We start from the raw sequence: 17,846 nt of genomic DNA, 5'->3' as shown, positions 1-17,846 counted from the left end.
TGATTGAATGTATCATACAAATATCAATACCTGTGATATCTTCCAAGTATTAAGCCAAATTCCATAGCACATTCTTAGTCTACTCTTTTCTGCCCCATAGCTTTTCTTTTTTGTTTTTTTGGTATTTTTTTGAATTTTGTTTTATTTTTTTTTTATACAGCAGGTTTTTATTAGTTATCTATTTTATACATATTGGTGTATACATATCAATCCCAATCTCCCAATTCATTCCACCATCCGCACCATCCCACCCCCACTTTCCCCCCTTGGTGTCCATACATTTGTTTTCTACATCTGTGTCTCTGTTTCTGCCTTTGCAAACTGGTTCATCTGTACCATTTTTCTAGATTCCACATATATACATTAATATACGATATTTGTTTTTCTCTTTCCAACTTAATTCACTCTGTAGGACAGTCTCTAGGTCCATCCACGTCTCTACAAATGACCCAGTTTTGTTCCTTTTTATGGCTGAGTAATATTCCATTGTATATATGTACCACATTTTCTTTATCCATTCGTCTGTCAATGACTGCCCCATAGCTTTTGAGTTTTTTTCCTTATTTACATTCTTTTTGACATTTTGCCTCAATAGAATATTGTCCATTTTTTGCATAAAAAAATGATATAGAAATATGAGTGTGGTTGGTTGTTTTGAGGGAAAAGATTTCTCAATATTTCCAGGGTCATATCCCCTTTGACTTAACAGGCCAATTTATTTGAAAAATTATTTCAAGAAGTAGAAACACAGAATGATCTGAACTCAAACTATGGATTTATTAACTACATTTTCATGTGTGGTGGTTTTGTTAGAAAGTCTAAAGGAGATTAACATTTAAATATGTACAAAATAGCTTTATAATATGGAAGGATGTTGTATTAGTTCTCTGTGTAGCAAGTTATTTGAGAATTGAATTGCATAAAGCCACGAACTTTCTCCAGTTGAAGGTCTTTACTGAGGCTGCATTCAAGCCATTGCTGTGAGTTGGATCATTTCACGTCTCGTGTGGGGCTGAAAGATGCCCCTCCAAGCTCACCCACGTTCCTTGTCAGGCTTCTGCAACTTGTTGTCTGTAGCACTGAGGCCTCAGCCTTATGGGGCCACATGAGCTTTACCAGAGGACTGACTCACAACCTGGCAGTTTGCTTCCCCAGTGTGAGGGGCACAGAGAGGGCAGGGAAAAGCCAGCCCCTGAGACAGGGCAACCTCGCTCTTCTGGTGACCTGATCCAGGCAGTGGCATCTCTTCGTGCTCTGTGTGTTAGAAGCAAGTGGATGAGCTTAGTCCACACTCAAGGAGAGGCAGGTCCCAAGGTCACTGAGGGCGGTCATAGAGGCTGCCTGCCCACAGATACGGGGATGTTAAAGGATGAGCTATGTTAGAATTTCCTTCTCTTGGGAATAGTTTGATCTTTCCGACGGTGGGACGAGTAATGCTGCAGCAGGCACAGAGGGGGAAAGCTACAATATATATGCAATAAACCCCTTCAAATGGTACTGTGTTTGCTCCTGCAGTTAGTAAAGGATGCTTTTCTTGAATTCCGTTTTCCAGGACAAATTCACAACAAGAAAAGATTGGATTTTTATTTTTCTCTTGTTTACGGATTCTTGTTTTATATTCTCCCCCTGGGGTTTGAGGAGTTTTCTGTACCTTCTCTGGAGGAGTAAATCGGTTGGCCCAGGTCTGTCTGTTCTCCATCCTGAATCCATTTTAACTGTGACTAATCATGACTGTGGGATCCACATCTCTGTGTAGACAGCCAGGGGGCTGTGTGTTGAGGGGGTTAGGGCAGCTGTAGTGGCTAAAAGGAGCCCAGACCCTCTGGCAGTTCTGAGAGAAAAAGGGATTTTATCATCTGGGCACACACTCAAAAGGTGACTCTTAGAGATTTTTGTCTCTCGATTCTCAGAAGGATAACTGAGTTGCCAGAAAGAGTAATTCTTCTTTCCTGAAAACCATCCCTAGGTTGTCTGAACAATAGTACAAAGAATGCTACTGGCTCACCATGCACGATGCATACAACCGGCCATTGCATTGTCCCCATTTTCCCGTTTATTTTGTTAATCTAAATGTCCTTCCTTTAGTACTACAGAAAATGTTAATTTTTTTGCATCATTAAGTTAAGTACTCTGTTTATCACCAATTAAAATCTGGTAAAACCAACTAAGGGATTTTACCTTATGTGTTTCTAGTTCATCATAATTTTAATAATTGCTATCTTTCTAGCAACAATGGCTTTTACAAGAGAAAATAGACTAAATAATATTTACTAGCCTTATTGGGAATATGTTTGTTGCAGTATTCTTTTTTCTTATTAAACATAAAGATCAAATGACATTATTTAGAATGTTATGATCAAGACTCTGGTTTTGAGCTTTTTTTAAACAAGATTGAGGGCATTGGAGACGAGTAATTTAGAATTCAACCATCATTTATTGGGGTCCTAAATATATACATACTAGAGCCCCCTTCCCTTTAGCCACACATAAAAGCACATTTTTTTCTGGTAAATAATTCCTCTTCCTTCAGATTTCAGCTCAGGTATCATTTTCTGTCACAGAACTGTGTATTTCCTTGCTTGCACTATCACAGTATCAGTTTTACATATGTTCGGCCTTTTTTTAAAATTCACAGTTGTTTCCCCTGTACTGTTATCTTCCTAAAGAGAGAGTTCGGATGACATTTGTTTTTATTGCTTTGTTGTTGTTATTGCGTTTATGCTGACCTCTTTTATTCCTAGTCATCCTGCATATCCCTTTTCATAGTAGATATTTATTGTAGGAATGAATGGAAGAAAGTATGAATCCAAATTATGGGTGTCCCATCAACTCTCACTATATCCTCAAAGTAAGTTGTGGCAATTCACCCTCATCCCCCTCAGGTCTAACAAACTGTAACTTCCAATTAATCTTACATTACTAAAAATCTGTCCTGTCTTTCTGAGGGTAGGTTTGGAATCAGAAAAAATCCAGGTTGCACCATTTATTAGGATTTGATAGAGCATGCCTTTTACTTTAAAGAGAGAGCCTTGTCCTTACTTTATAAATAGAGATTGTTACCGAAAGCAAGTTCCTGTGCCCGCCGCACGGTGAGGTCAAACAAAACGAAATGTTGGAGTTGGGAACATAGTTTTATTGCAGGGCCACACAAGGAGAATGTCTGGCTCATGCCCAAAAAACCCTGAACTCCTCCAAGGGTTTCAGGAAATTACTTTCAAAGGCCAGGTGAGGGAGGGGTGAGGTCCGTTGTTGCAAATTTCTTGGTATCGGAGTCCATTGTTCTTGCAGCTGTGTACGTATTAATAGCTCAGATCACGATGTTCCTATAAACCTCCAACAAGACAAATGTTATTCTCTGTTTTGCAACTTTCTATCTCTATATGAATGGACTCTGAAAGGTCAGAGCCTTGAGAATGGGCTCTCCCGTATATTTAAGGCTACAGGCAACATTCTTTTACAAAAGATGCAGGGCCAGCATGACTAAGCACAGTCAACAGAGTACAAGCATTAAAGAAAAAGAAACAGATCTAATACGGAGCCAGATTTGTTCTTCCCTCTTCCAACATTGCACTACCGATATCATATGGTTCGTTGAATTTAATGAGAATCTCTCCTTTCTGTGTGTTGTGTGTGTGTGTGTCTTTTTACCTTATCAGACATACAGTAGGCACTCAATAAATGTTCGTGCCCTTCCTCTTGCCAACAGAAATATTTGTTCTTGCCCATCAGCACATCATTTCTCAGAAGTCTTTCCCTCCTAGATACTTGCAGTATTGCACTATATGATTACTCTTTCAGATTAGCTAGTGTGTGGCTAGTCCTGCGTTTGTTGACTAACTAAACACTGACTATGTCATTTCTACCCTCTTCTTTTCCTTCTCTTTTTCTCCTGTCTCTTGCATCTGCATGCAACTCACAATATCTCCTTTTATTCTTTTTCCCCTCATTCTCTTTTCAGAGATTTTATATGTATCCACAAACGAAACTGTTGGCTTCATATTTCTTACCTTAAATTCTAAAAGTTCATACTTATGTTCACTTCTGGGTTCAAGTTATAAGCTTGTAATTACCTACAAAACATTTTTTACCAGATTGATCACCAGCATCTGAAATTCAAAATGTCTATAACCAAAGAATTATCAGCATACACTTACTATATTCATATTTCATTTTATAGACACACAGCTCTACATTACCAAAGTCAAAACTTCAGGGAAATCTGACTCATTCCTGCACCTGAACTATGTCTACATTATGTTGATTTTCCCTTCACAAGTGTCTTTCAGGTCTGTCCCTTTCTGTGTCTCTGCTTTCACTTTTGCATGGTATTAATTTGTGGCTTAGCAATTTTTTAACTGCTTAGCAGGCCTTTCCTCTGTCTCTTCAGATGATGCTATACTCATCTTTCAAAATCACTTCTCTAGCCATCTGTTCAGATATATGGACTCACATTGCCTAGAGGATAAAATTGAAACATCTTTACCCAACAATCAAAATAATCAAAGCCCCAATTATCCCTCCAGCTGTGTTTCTTACAACTCTACAGCTTTAACAAAACTTTCTTTCAGCCAAACGAGAACAACCACAATTACTAAGACTGATCTGTACTGGAAATACATTGTATATACCTTATACATAATTCTCAGCCTTGACTAAACCCGTATTTTCTAAGATTTTCTATGGCAACTCTGGGGAAAAGTTATTTCTCGAGTTTCTAAACTTTTAGAATGTATTATATTTTACACTTATGCGATGCGGTTTGCAGTTAACTTCCTTGCACATGTGCTGTGGGGTTATCCCTGTGTCTTTGTTAACCACTATGCCTATTAAGTCCTTGTTGTAGCTTATACTAAAAAAAATGAACCTTTTGTAGTGAGCAGGACAAAACAAGTATTAAATAGTTATTCCCAGTATGTTCTTTAACCACAGTGAGACATTTAGTCAAATATAATTAATATAAAAAATAACTAGAAAAGCCCAAAGTGTTTGGATATCAAGCAGTATTCTTATAAATAATTTGTTTTCAAAGAAAAAATCACAATTAATGTTAGAAAATACTTTGAACTTAATTATAATAAAATATCTAATATCAAAATATGAAGACTTTTGAGATCTAGCTAAATTTGTGTTAGTGGGAAATAAATAGCCTTAAAAATTGATATTTCAGAAAAGAAAAAAGGATGAATAGCAACATTCTAAGTATTCAACTCAAGAAGTTAGAACAAGAATTGAAAAAAATTGAGAAAGAAGTAAGAAAATAATAAATATAAGGGGGGTCATTATTGAAATATAAATCAAATATACAGTAAAAAAAAAAAATCTCTCATCTAAAGCTAGTTTTTTGAAGGAAAACTAATAAAAGAGATTTACCCCTAGGAGGAATGATCAAGAAAAAAGACATATCTCCAGTATCAAACATGAAAAACAGGCATATCACCAGAGAGCCTATAGACATTAAAAAGATCTTAAGAGCTTATTAGTAACAGTGTCATGTTAACAAATAGGTCACTTTTGATCAAATGTACAAATTTCTAGAAAAAGTCAATTTTATGTAAACCAATTCAGAACAAATTAAAAAGTCTGAAATATTTACTATTAAAGAAATCAAATTTATATTTTAAAGCCTTCCCTTATAGAAATCTCTAGGCTGAGGTGTTTTCAAGAATTATTTTAGAAAATTAAAGGAAAGAACCCACAAACATTGTACAAATGCTTCTAGATAGTAGAATTTGAATTTGTTCCCAATAATTGTGATCAGTTGCAATATACGCTGACAAGATCTAGTAAGAAAAAACAACAACGTTGCAGGCTAATACTGCTCATGAATATACACACACAATTCTTAATAAACTACTAGCATATCCTATCCCTTATAAAAGGATAATACCTCACAGCTCAGTGTTGTTTATTCTAGGAAAGCAAACAAGACCCAGTGACCAATGTAATTAACAGAACTGAAGAGTTAAACCTATGATCCTCTCATTAGCTGAAGAAAAAGCATTTATTAACCCAATATCCATCAATACCCATTCACAATAAAAACTCTTACCAAACTGAGAATGGGAGGAAACTCCCTTAATCTGAAATTTCCAATTCTGAGCTTCTTGTATAAATTTAGTTAATTCCAGCTCCATCCTTTTAGCAACTCGTCGTGAGTTACTCTTTTATTTTATTACACAGAAATTCTGGTAGCTCTGCAGTCTAAGTATGTTGGAATGCGACCACTCAGCATGCCCCCTGCCAGAACTTTTGTCCAGACAGCCACCATGTCCTGCCTGCCTTTGTGGAATTGCTTCCTGTGTGTCTCAGCCTTGTCTTATTTCGGTCTGTTCCCTGCACAGATGACAGTGACCCTTTAGCTCTCTGCATTAATCTTGTGTGCACAGTCTGATGGAACTCCTGGTCACATCTTTGCAGTGGTTGGTGTAACCTGTGAAGACCATGCGAGGTGTGGGCTTTTACCCACCTGGGAGCTACAGGCGCAGCTGCCCCTGTGCCCCGGGACTCCGGGTCAGTGACAGAGGATGCTGTGACCGTAGCAGCAGCAGCAGCCGGAGCTGTGTGTTGGTGTCCGCTGTCCTTGTCCCCGGGTTCCTGACCTGTGACGGGGACCAGCTCATGCAGCGGCTGCCACAGGGGAGAACATGGAGCTTGGGGTCGCATCACTTTACAAGGAGTGGAAGGAAGCCTGCTGTGTGCAGGGGGAGACATCACGTCGTATCTCAAGGTGACTTGCGGGGAATTCAACCTTGGGAAGAGCCAACAGGGCCTCTTTTTGGTGTTCTCAGCGAGAATGGGGTCCTCACCCATGCGGAGTTCCTCTGCCCACAGGCCTGCAACCTGGATTCCGCAGTGCCCCGTGGTCCCGGCGTGTCCTTTTGCTCTTGTTCCCCTGCTTGTGTGGCTTTGTGCTGCCCTGTCTGCTTTTCCTCAAATAGGCCAAACCCCCCCTCCTTTTTTTTTTTTTTTAAGCTCTGCTGACTTTCCTCACAGTTGCCTCTTCTTGGAATTTTCATAGCTTACTCCTTCATCTCCTTAAGGTTTTTTCTTAAATATTAACGTTGCAGCTCTTTGCTTCCTCTTAAAAATGCAGCACAATCCCGTCCCCCTTATTTTTCTTGGTAATACTCAGTACCATTCAGACTGCTTCTCTGCAGAGCACTAAAGTAGGGCAGCATGCATTGTCTTGGATTTGGAAATTCAATTTGTAGGAATTGATGCTATAGAAATAATCAGACCTCATAGAGGCACATAAAATAGTACTTATCACAACATTGTTTTATGTGGTAATAAATTATTATAACAAATGCATATACATGGAGAATATTTTTAGTACAAACACATCAGACAGCTGACACAGAGCATATCTTTGGGTAGTGATATTGGGCGTGATGTTTATTTTCTAATTCATGTGGTTCTCTAATTTCCTGGTGTTCCATATGGTCTTCTACTTAGTTCCTTTTCTTCCAGTTTTTCCTACGTATTATTGTAATATTGTTCACATTTTTTCTTCCCTTTTGTACATTATTAAGAACAATAAACAGTTTGAGATTTTACCCCATTTATAAGCTGAAAAATTAGCCTGTCTCAGTTTTGTGGGTGCTGGTGAAAGACCCCAGACTCCTGATCAGAGGCAGAGAGCCTTGTTCCCTGGCCCAGAGGGAGCACGGGGCATCACATATCTGTCAGTCCCTCCTGCTCCCTGTCCCGGGGGGGCACGTGGGTGGGCCCAGCGAGACACCTGCACACACTGTGGGTTACAATACAGGACATAAGTGAGGTAATTTTTTAGGGAGTTGTAAGCCTCCCTGCGATGAGCTCATTGTCTTTATTCTACTGAACAGTCAAGAATTCACTCTTTCTTCCATAGGGAGACATAGCTCTGTGGTCGAGAGCAGTTTACAATACTCTCATCTTTGCAAAGATCGTCCAGAACTAAGGGCGGTTAGTGCTGTGTTTCTGAGATGTACAGAAATGGGAGGAGCACTTGGAGAATTGGATCACTAATGTGCATTATGTTTATGATAATAATAATAATAAAACATTTTTCTACTTGCAAAGAGAAATGAGATCTGCTGAGAGAGAGAGAGAAACAACTTTCTGAAAGGAATGAAACAACAGCCAAAAAGGGGTTCTCTGTGAAAAGTAACACTGGAGCTGAGATCTGAAGGGTTTGTAGGTGATTTATAGGTTCAGACAGAGGGCAGAGTAGTGAGCGAGCCCTGTGCTGTGGGAAAGTCGTGAAGGCACTAGATGAGGGTAGCGGGGCTGGGCACCCAGAGCAGCGGGGGCGGTGAGGGGGGCTGCAGAGATGGAAGGGGCAGACCCACCCTGTTGTTTATCCAGAGGTCACCAGGAAAGCACTTAAAGTTTTGCTTTTTGTCTTCTGTTGTTTGGTTGTTTTGTTAGTTTTCAGCAAGATAGTGACATGATAAGATTTCCACTTTGGAAATCTCTTCTGACTTCAGTGCAGAGAAAGGAACCAGAAGAGAATCTGAGAATCCCTTAACGTTACCTGTAATAGTCATAGTTTTAACATCGTATTCACAGTTAATTTGTATCTGAGGTCTGAGTAAGATTTGGCAGTCACATTTACTTTCTTTCCCAGAGGATACCTTTTAGCAAATTTATCACTGCATGATGTTGTCAGTGCGTTTGTACTTAATAGGACTTAATAAGTATAAATAGTATTTTAGGTTGACTACTGTATCAGCCACAACCCCTGACGTGCAGGTTGGAGGGACAGGATGTACACAGAAAGCCTTTCCCATGTAGCAGGGAGACAGTTCTTAATACCACATTGCTGAAAAAGCCCTACGCTTTTTAATATACACAGATAAAAAAGCAGAGTGAATAAATTCATCAACAAGAAAAAATACATCTGTTTACTGCTGTCCATCCGTCCATCCATCATCCATCATCCACCATCCATTCATCCATCCATCCATCCAGCCATCCAATAGACTATTTCCTGAGGAAGTTAGATCATGCAACTAATTTTTAGAAATTGTACCTAGATCTTATTTTAATGGGAAACAAATCAGTGAACATCTACTGAAATTGATAGTTGTGCATCAAAAATCTCCCAGCATTACATTTTACTTACAAAACAGAAAAGAGCTTCAGAGGAGTTCATTGTGGCAGGATTTTCAAGAAAAACTTCATCTAAAAATAGGTTCATTTAAAAGATAAAATGAATATTTCCGTGTATGTTGGCTTAATGATCACATTGTTGCTTATAGTTTTGATGTTATCAGAATTAGTCTGCACTTGGGCTGGAAAATCTGGAATTATGTGAGGAATACCTGAGCCCTTTTGTGGGGGAGTGCTCTTCAGAATATGACTGAAGGTGAATATTCCAGAGTGCACACATTAGGACTTTTCTTGATAAAAGAAATGTGGTGTCTTGCCACTATTTCCAAAATAATTTAACATTCATTAACTCACAGGACATCGTTAATTGTATGTCTTTCCGTAAATTGAGGGTTTATTAAACACTGATAAGTTAAACAATGTTGGCAATATTTTCAGGCTCTTTTCCGTGGTTCAGGGATGTGTGTACCTTTTAAAAATGCATGTCAAAGTGCAGTTTGCCAGAAGCAACAGTCGTGATGAATACAAAACGTGAGCTCTGTCACTACCTAGGAAACATCATAATTGGTATCATCTTACCCTATTCTTCTGTATCCATGTGCTTGAAATGTGTGAGATGTACAAAGTGCCAAGTAAGAAGAGAGTAAAAGATCCAAACACCAGCAGAATTCGGGAAGACCCAGTAATAACAGAGAAGGCGGGTCCAATTCCCCAACAATTTTCTGAGTAAGGCCTGTGAGAACCTGAGAGGCTCCTCCTCCTTAAAGGAACTTAAACCTTTAACCATGTCACCTGTGCCAAATTCAGCATCAGGAAGTATGTAAGTGGTTAATATAAGAGAAACTTTTCAGTGAAAATAAACACTGAGCATAAATCTAATGCTCTGAGCAATGACACTAACAATATGTAGACAGGAGATACTAATTATTGCCAATTAGTCATGTTTTTTTAAATAAATATTTCTTGGACACCTATGTTGGGGAGTATTGTAGTCACAGGGGCTATAGCACTGAACGTTATGTATCATATTCTAGTAGGGTTAGACTGAGGATGAACAAAGTTAATATCTAGAGGATGGTTATTAAATATCAGGGAAGGTAATGCATTTTTCATGTGCATCAGTGCATGGCTTTAAAATGATATTCCAGTTTCAAGGCAAAAGGTGTTGCAAACATTTTCTAGCCACTGGTATGACTAAGCCAGAGCAGTGCAGGTGCTCGAGCATGAGTGAGGATTGAAAGTCCCATGTGTGTGTGAGCGTGTATGTGAGTGTGTGTGAGCATGTATGTGAGTGTGTGTGAGCGTGTATGTGAGTGTGTGTATGTACGTATGTGGGTGTATATGTGGATCTATAAGAAACGTAGAGGAAGACACCAGCAGAAACCTTAAAACAGCCCATTTTCGCTCTTTGCCAGTGACAAGTTGACATATTTATATTTTTACGGCAAATCTAATTAGAGACTGTGTTTTATATTTAGAACTTTATTTTAAATGTGACCTTAAATCTCAAAACGATGATATTTAGCAGCAAAAATAAGTTGTTCTTGTGGCAGCTTGTCTTGTAGGAAAACGGGGGTTAACTTTCTTGTCTGTACTTGGTCTTATGATCACTTGACAGGAAATGCAAGTGTTTTCCATAAGTGCCTTTTATGTTAATCTAAGTGTCTGATCTTTTCATAGTGCAGTCATTTTTTCCAGCCATTTCTCTCTGATTTATCTTCTCTCATGAAAGGCTGCATGTTTTTTTTTCATTTTTATGGTGCCACCAGAATTATTAAAGAGCTGTCAGTCGAACGTTGGCTGTTACTGTCCCTTTTTACAAAGAGAGAATATTAAACAAGATATATGTCAATTTTGTAAGAATAGCTCCATTCTACGTACAATACACTTACTTAATAATGATAGAGTAAAATATAATGATTGATGATAGTAAAAAACCTGCACAGATGTAGCACACATAGTAGGTGAGGTATATTGACAGCTTTTGTGTATGTAAACATTTATTACTTTGTGTTTTACTGCCCTTCTCCCACACCTCCACCCTCACTATTTTGAGGGAAAAATCATATATTTTCTTCATAATCTCATTACAACTCGTTTTCTTTACTTTTGGAAAGAGCAGTCATTTTTCTTAAGAATGTCACTCAAATGTATCTAACAGCAAAAGGATTAAATTCAAAATAGTGTGCAGAATTAAGGAATTAGAGAGCTAACAGCTTACTAGAAACTGTCCCCAAAAGAACAGAACTGTAATTTTTCATCATGGTCCGTATTCCTCATTGAAACCTTATAAAGTTTACCATTATTTAAATGAAAACTTCTTTTTTTTTTTTTTTTAAAGATTTATTTATTGATTCATTCATTGATTGATTGCTATGTTAGGTCTTCGTTTCTGTGTGAGGGCCTTCTCTAGTTGCGGCAAGTGGGGGCCACTCTTTCATCGCGGTGCGCGGGCCTCTCATTATCGCGGCCTCTCTTGTTGCGGAGCACAGGCTCCAGACGCGCAGGCTCAGTAATTGTGGCTCACGGGCCTAGTTGCTCCGCGGCATGTGGGATCTTCCCAGACCAGGGCTCGAACCCGTGTCCCCGGCATTAGCAGGCAGACCCTCAACCGCTGCGCCACCAGGGAAGCCCCATGAAAACTTCTTAAACTGAATAAAGACCATTGCATTTTGCCATGGTTATTATTCTCACTCTATTATTTGATGTACACCTTATACATTAAACATTTCCAGTGTTTAAATCTTTTTGAAAATTAAGTTCTTACATATGCTTGAACTAACAGTTAAAGCTGACTTGTGGTGTGGGGATCAGCTTGGAGGGAAAAATATATTGTTAGGAATCCCATTATTTTCCAGTTGAGCAAGAGAAGTACTGTAAATCTTGCTAATGGATTTATTTATGCATTTTTCACTTAAATTTATTTTCTTTTTTAAAATCGAAGCGTAGTTGATTTACAATATTATATTATTTTCAGGTGTACAACATAAGTGATTCAATATTTTTGTAGATTATACTCCATTTAAAGTTATTATAAAATATTGGCTCTATTCCCTGTCTGTACAGTATATCCTTGTGGCTTATATATTTTATACATAGTAGTTTGTATCTCTTAATCTCCTACTCTATCTTGCCCTCCCACTTCCCTCTCCTCTCTGGTAACCCCTAGTTTGTTCTCTATATCTGTGAGTCTGTTTCTGTTTTGTTATATTCATTTGTTTGTTATATTTTTTAGATTCCACATATAAGTGATAACATAGAGTATTTGTCTTTCTCTGACTTATTTCACTAAGCATAATACCTTCTAGGTCCATCTATGTTGTTGCAAATGGCAGAATTTTGTTAATTTTTTATGGCTGAGTAGTATTCCATTCTGTCAATATATATGTAGCACATCTTCTTTATCCATTCATCTGTAATGAACATTTAGGTTGCTTCCATATCTTCGCTGTTGTAAATAATGCTGCTATGAACAGTGGGGTGTGTGTATCTTTTCAAATTAGTGTTTGCATTTTCTTCAAACTTGTGGTCAGGAATGGAATTGCTGGGTCTTATAGTCGTTGTATTGATAATTTTTTGAGGAACTTCCATACTCTTTTCCATGGTGGCTGCATCAATTTACAATACTATCAACAGTGCATAAGGGTTCCCTTTTCTCTACATCCTCACCAACATTTGTTATTTGTGTTCTTTTTGATGATAGTTATTCTGACAGGTATGAGGTGATACCTCATTGTGGTTTTGATTTGCATTTTCCTGATGATGACTGATATTGAGCATCTTTCCATGTGCCTGTTAGCCATCTGTATGTCTTCTTTGGAAAAATGTCAATTCAGGTCTTCTGCCCAGTTTTAATTATCTTTTTTTTCTATAATGAGTTGTATGAGCTGTTTATATATTTTGGATATTAACCCCTTATCAGCCAAATCATTTGCAAATATTTTCTCCCATTTCAGCAGGTTGTCTTTTCATTTTGTTGATGGTTTTCTTTGCTGTGCAAAAGATTTTAAGTTTAAATAGGTCCTGTTTATTTTTGCTTTTAATTCTTTTCCCTTAGGAGACATATCCAAAAAAATATTGCTACAATTTATGTCAAACAGTGTTCTGCCTATGCAATCTTGAGAAAAAAAGGAAGAAAGCTGAAGGTTATCACTCTCCCTGACTTCAGACTATACTACAAAGCTACAGTAAGCAAAACAGCATGGTACTGGCACAAAAACAGACACATAGATCAATGGAACAAAATAGAGAGCCCAGAAGTAAACCCATGCACCTATGGTCAATTAATCTACAGCAAAGGAGGCAAGACTATACACTGGAGAAAAGACAGTCTCTTCAACAAGTGATGCTGGGAAAACTGGACAGCTACATGTAAAAGAATGAAATTAGAACATTTCCTCACACCATATGCAAAAATAAACTCAAAATGGACTAAACACCTAAATGTAAGGCCTGAAACCATAAAACTCCTAGAAGTGACCATAGGCAGAACACTCCTTGACATTGCTATTGTATTTCAATTAAGCAACACATACTAAGAGCACTCAAAAACTAAGCAGATATTTGAAAGAAGAGGTTCTTGATTTTATGAAGAAACTAATACATAGAAATGTCAGATTTCTGAAGGAAAATCTTACCAGGATTCACATCCTAACTGTAAGGATAGACTGCTAAAATACATTTGCTCCTTCCATTGATCTTATTGAAATATTCTATGGAAGATTTCTGATGCCAGCTCAAATTAAAAAATCAGGAATGATTTAATGGTGTTGGGTCAACAATCTCTGTGCACCTACAGTGTGGACAATTAGGAAGGAAAAGATCCACAGCCCTCAAGTCCTGAGCACTTTGACATCTCTGGGAATGCAGTGAAGATGCAGAATATGCATGAGAATCTAGTGAGATGCTAACTTCTGAATTGGGAAGGGTTAGGACATTACCGCTAAGCTGGTGCTCTCTGGGCACCAACCCATCAATTCAGACCAGAACAACCCTGCATATATAAGTGTTTGAAACATAAAACTAACATTCTTTTTTAATTTAATGAAAGATTGGTCAGGATTTTTAAAAAACCATTATTAGGATAAGTGAATCATTTATATAAGTTGCAAATTCTACTCTTCCATAGCGTATAAACCTCATGTAGAAGGTAACTTAATTGTTACTTAGCTTTTGTTCCTTTACACCTAATTTTGCTTATCTCTCTTTAAATATTGATTTTGGAATTATTTTTTACAGTTGTTTTCAACACAAGGAGAAAAATGCTAAATGACAAAAAAAATTGAAATTAACAATAGAAGAAAAGGAAAACAAAATTATAAAGAAAAAGATATTTTCATTAGTCATCACAACAATGCTATGCCATTTTCATCAATGAATTAACATATATCTTTAAATCAGTAGTACAGGGTCATTCAACTGCTGCTAACAAGATGTGTTCATTGGAATTTGCAGCTGAGACCTCTGTATTGGACATAAATATGACCATGTCAGTACAGAGAACTTCAGGTCACTGTCACCAAGTCATTTCATGATGTAAGGATCTTATCTCCTCCCTGGGACTTTTCCCCCCTGTTGACCATGAGTGCCTCAGACCTTGTGGGATTATCTATGTCAAGGCTTATACATAGTGAGTTTGCATAACAAAATATTTGCATCATTTTTCAAAAACGTTATGAGTCACACAATTAAAAATTGCTTTAAGTAATTATATAATTTCTTAATGAATCAAACTAAAATTATGAGTCCTATCAAACAGGAGTACAAGGATCCCGCATAGGGGTGGGTCCAGGGGCCCTAAGGAAAGGACAGAAGTTGAAATCTTGCTCACCAGCCATTGTACTGCATTAAGATGAAGACATTTTAAAATTCTGTCAGAGACAGAAGTCTGAAAAGTAAGTTCAAATAGGTCATCAGAGAAGAGAGAGCTCAAACCTCTCCAGGAAATTATTTCAAATGGGATCTGGAGAACGTAACCTGAAGCAAATGCCAAAGGTGACAATTTTCTGTCGAAAGATGTATAATTTTCCTCATCTCCTTGAGAAAGCAGAAGTTCTGCAGAGGTGGCTGTGAGTTGCTGGCAGAATCAAAGACCCCGCAGGCTCTCATGGTTACTGAACATAAAACTCAATGAATAATTCACAACAGCATTTTAATTTCTTCTTATGTTCTATATTTAGTAAAGCTTCAGCAGCAACTCAACATCTGCATGCTAATCTAAGGGTTTGGACAAATTAGCTTCACCAAAGGATTATTATATCATAATTTATTTTCTCTTGATGACAATGATAGAGATGCTATTCAACAACAAATTCCTAAAAAATTCCTAGAGCTCTGAAAAAAATGACATCTACAGATTCACTCAGGTGGTTGTGTAAATTTATGTGTATAATTTCGAGAGGAAGAACCTTATTTGATAACTCAGTAGGACATAGACATATTTGCATACTTGGTTAAAGTGAGTTGTAAAAAAATTAAGTTTAATACCTTTATGTGATTTCCATTAGTTATCTTAAAATAGAATGCATCTTGGAACTCTTTCAAATTGCATATTAAGAAATTCACAAACATGACACTGACTTCAATGTATATTTTTTGAGAATTTTGTTTCTGCTTTCTTTATATCTTCATACTTTCGAGTCCAAGATTGAGGTTCTAAGCTTGGGGAACTTAAAGAAGTTAATAAATTTTTTTAAAATAAATTTTATTTGTGGTGGTTGAATTGATGTCTGATTTGAAATCAGAAAGGCTAGGAATTGCTTTCTACCATTTCATTTATGGTTTGCATTAAAATGAGGTGTATTTTAGATATTAATATGCCTAGATTGCTTTAAATATATATATTATTTATAGTAATACTATGTTATAGCAAATTTATCCCCAAATTTCAGTGGTGTGACACAATAAAAAGTAATTTTTTTTCCATGTATTAAATCAAGAAGGGTGGTCCTGGTCAGAAGGGGTCTCCTCCTTCTGTTGATTCAGGGACTAGACTCTTCCTGTAAACGTGCTTATAGAATTCCTGTGTCCGCAAGTGTCACAGTGGTACACGAACACAGATCTGTACGTACGTCCAGTGAAATTTGTGGGGCAGGCTTACCAAAGGTTATATTTAGTCTGTTGTTGGGAAGTGATTAAAGGAGCCCAGAATACCCAAAATTTTCACCAAAGGACACAAGTGCAAAGAAGAAATATGTGCATAAATTAATACTTACCCCACACTGGAGCTTCAGCGTGAAACCCCAGTGCAGGCCAGTCTGCCTGCTATAACCCATGGAACACTTCTTCACCTAACCTGGGATGTCTGCATAATATATCAATAGGATCAAAGGAAGCCGAAGGCTTTCTTTATTTACTTACGTTCCAAATCCTAAGTAATCCAAGCTTGGATTTTATCAAAGCAATGTAAACAAAATAAACACACAAAAACCAAAGAGCAAACAAAGCTTCCAACAAGAAACACAAAGGGAGAGCACAGATATTCTTTGATCTCAAGTCTAGGGCAGGCCTGCTTTGGGTTCAGTTACCCCTTTCAGCATCCCCTCAATATAGGAAGACAGGGGCCAAATCCCAGAAGAGAACCTTCCAGCTCTTTCCTCAGCCTTGAGAGTCCACACCAGGGACTCAGGAACGTTTTATTCAGCCCAGCAATCCCACTCCCCAGCTTTGGTCAGTAAAATAACAGTAAACACGATAGATCACTAGCCATCTTTTTACCCACTGCAGGCAGTGCTGTGAGGAGTTTGGGCTGCAGGGGGCGCTTGTCTCCTGTGTGTCTGTGACCCCCAGTGGTCAGAAAAACCCTGTCACAGGGGCAAGAGAGACTGTGGCGGAGTATTTTCCAAAGGAAATTAGCATGAGGCTGTAGAATAAATGGATTTTATTCTAAAAAGTCGAGTGAGAAAGAAAAAATGGCAGCAAATGAGCAGTGTTTTTACAGGAGCTAAAGAGTTGTCGGAAAGGAGCAGGGTGTGGAAATCACCGTTCCCTGCACAGTCGTGGAGAGCACGTTGTTCGTTTCCTGACACTTGCTTCCAGGATGAGTGATGAAGGGCGGGTTAAAGATCCTAAAACACGAGGCTGACAAGAGTCCTTGATGGACCGAACCTGTTGAAGGAAACAGTGTAAAACTTTGCCACGTTCCTTTGTGACATAGCATAAAATAATTGTTGGGAAATATAAGACTGTTGTTTGAATTCAGAGCCCGTTTTATTTTTTTATCCTGTTCCAGTTGGCTGGCTTTTTATCTGGCAAGTTATAATGACTTTTAACAAGGACTTAACAGTTATTTATAAAAAGTTTATTCAGTACTAAAGTAATGCTATAGAATTTCTACCTCGTAAGTGGACATAGAGCTAAGATAAGAACATAGGAGCCACCCTCAGTGCTTAGCCGGGGATCACTGGTCTCCCTCCCGCCCTCCCTCCTTTTATCCATTCAGTGCTATTTATTGAGCACTTACTTTGTGCCAGGCTCAGGGAAACATGCTGGGGAAAGAACAGTGAGTTGTGGTGAACAGGTGTTCGTGGAGAGGGTTGGAAAGTCTTGGGAAAGATCGACCAGCAAAGTTGGGAAGAGAGAACCAGCTCACAGTGAGAGCGGAGCCTGTGTTCGGCGCTCTGGTGTAACGCGGTGGCCTGGACCTGGGTGAGTGTATCTTCTCCCCCCCGTGACACTCAGTCTGTCACCCCTGCTCCCTCTCAGCATTCCCCAAGGATCGCTACTCCTAAGTGCGAAAGAACAAAAAGAAGAAC

General features: G+C 38.2%; 1 protein-coding gene and 1 long non-coding RNA gene across 4 annotated transcripts in view; one reads left to right on the top strand and one right to left on the bottom strand.

The window, feature by feature from the left end:
• Positions 1-17,846, top strand: part of SPOCK3 (SPARC (osteonectin), cwcv and kazal like domains proteoglycan 3) — a 442,183-nt gene that overhangs the window by 233,340 nt on the left and 190,997 nt on the right. Inside the window, exon 1 of one of the 3 annotated variants that reach the window (XM_082402144.1) lies at positions 1,481-6,727. The exons of the other annotated variants lie outside the window; for them this stretch is intronic. Coding sequence (XP_082258270.1) covers positions 6,645-6,727 — 83 coding nt within the window. The 5' untranslated portion in view covers positions 1,481-6,644. Of the gene's footprint in view, positions 1-1,480; positions 6,728-17,846 lie in introns of those variants that run through there. 3 annotated transcript variants of the gene reach the window in all.
• Positions 1-17,846, bottom strand: part of LOC309633384 — a 545,333-nt gene that overhangs the window by 487,803 nt on the left and 39,684 nt on the right. The gene's annotated exons all lie outside the window — the stretch shown is intronic.

The sequence above is a fragment of the Balaenoptera borealis genome (genome assembly GCF_965194805.1).
Source record: "Balaenoptera borealis genome assembly, chromosome: 8".
Lineage (NCBI taxonomy): Eukaryota > Metazoa > Chordata > Mammalia > Artiodactyla > Balaenopteridae > Balaenoptera > Balaenoptera borealis.
The sequence above is the reverse complement of the archived record's forward strand: the minus strand, read 5'-3'. Positions and strand labels throughout refer to the sequence as shown.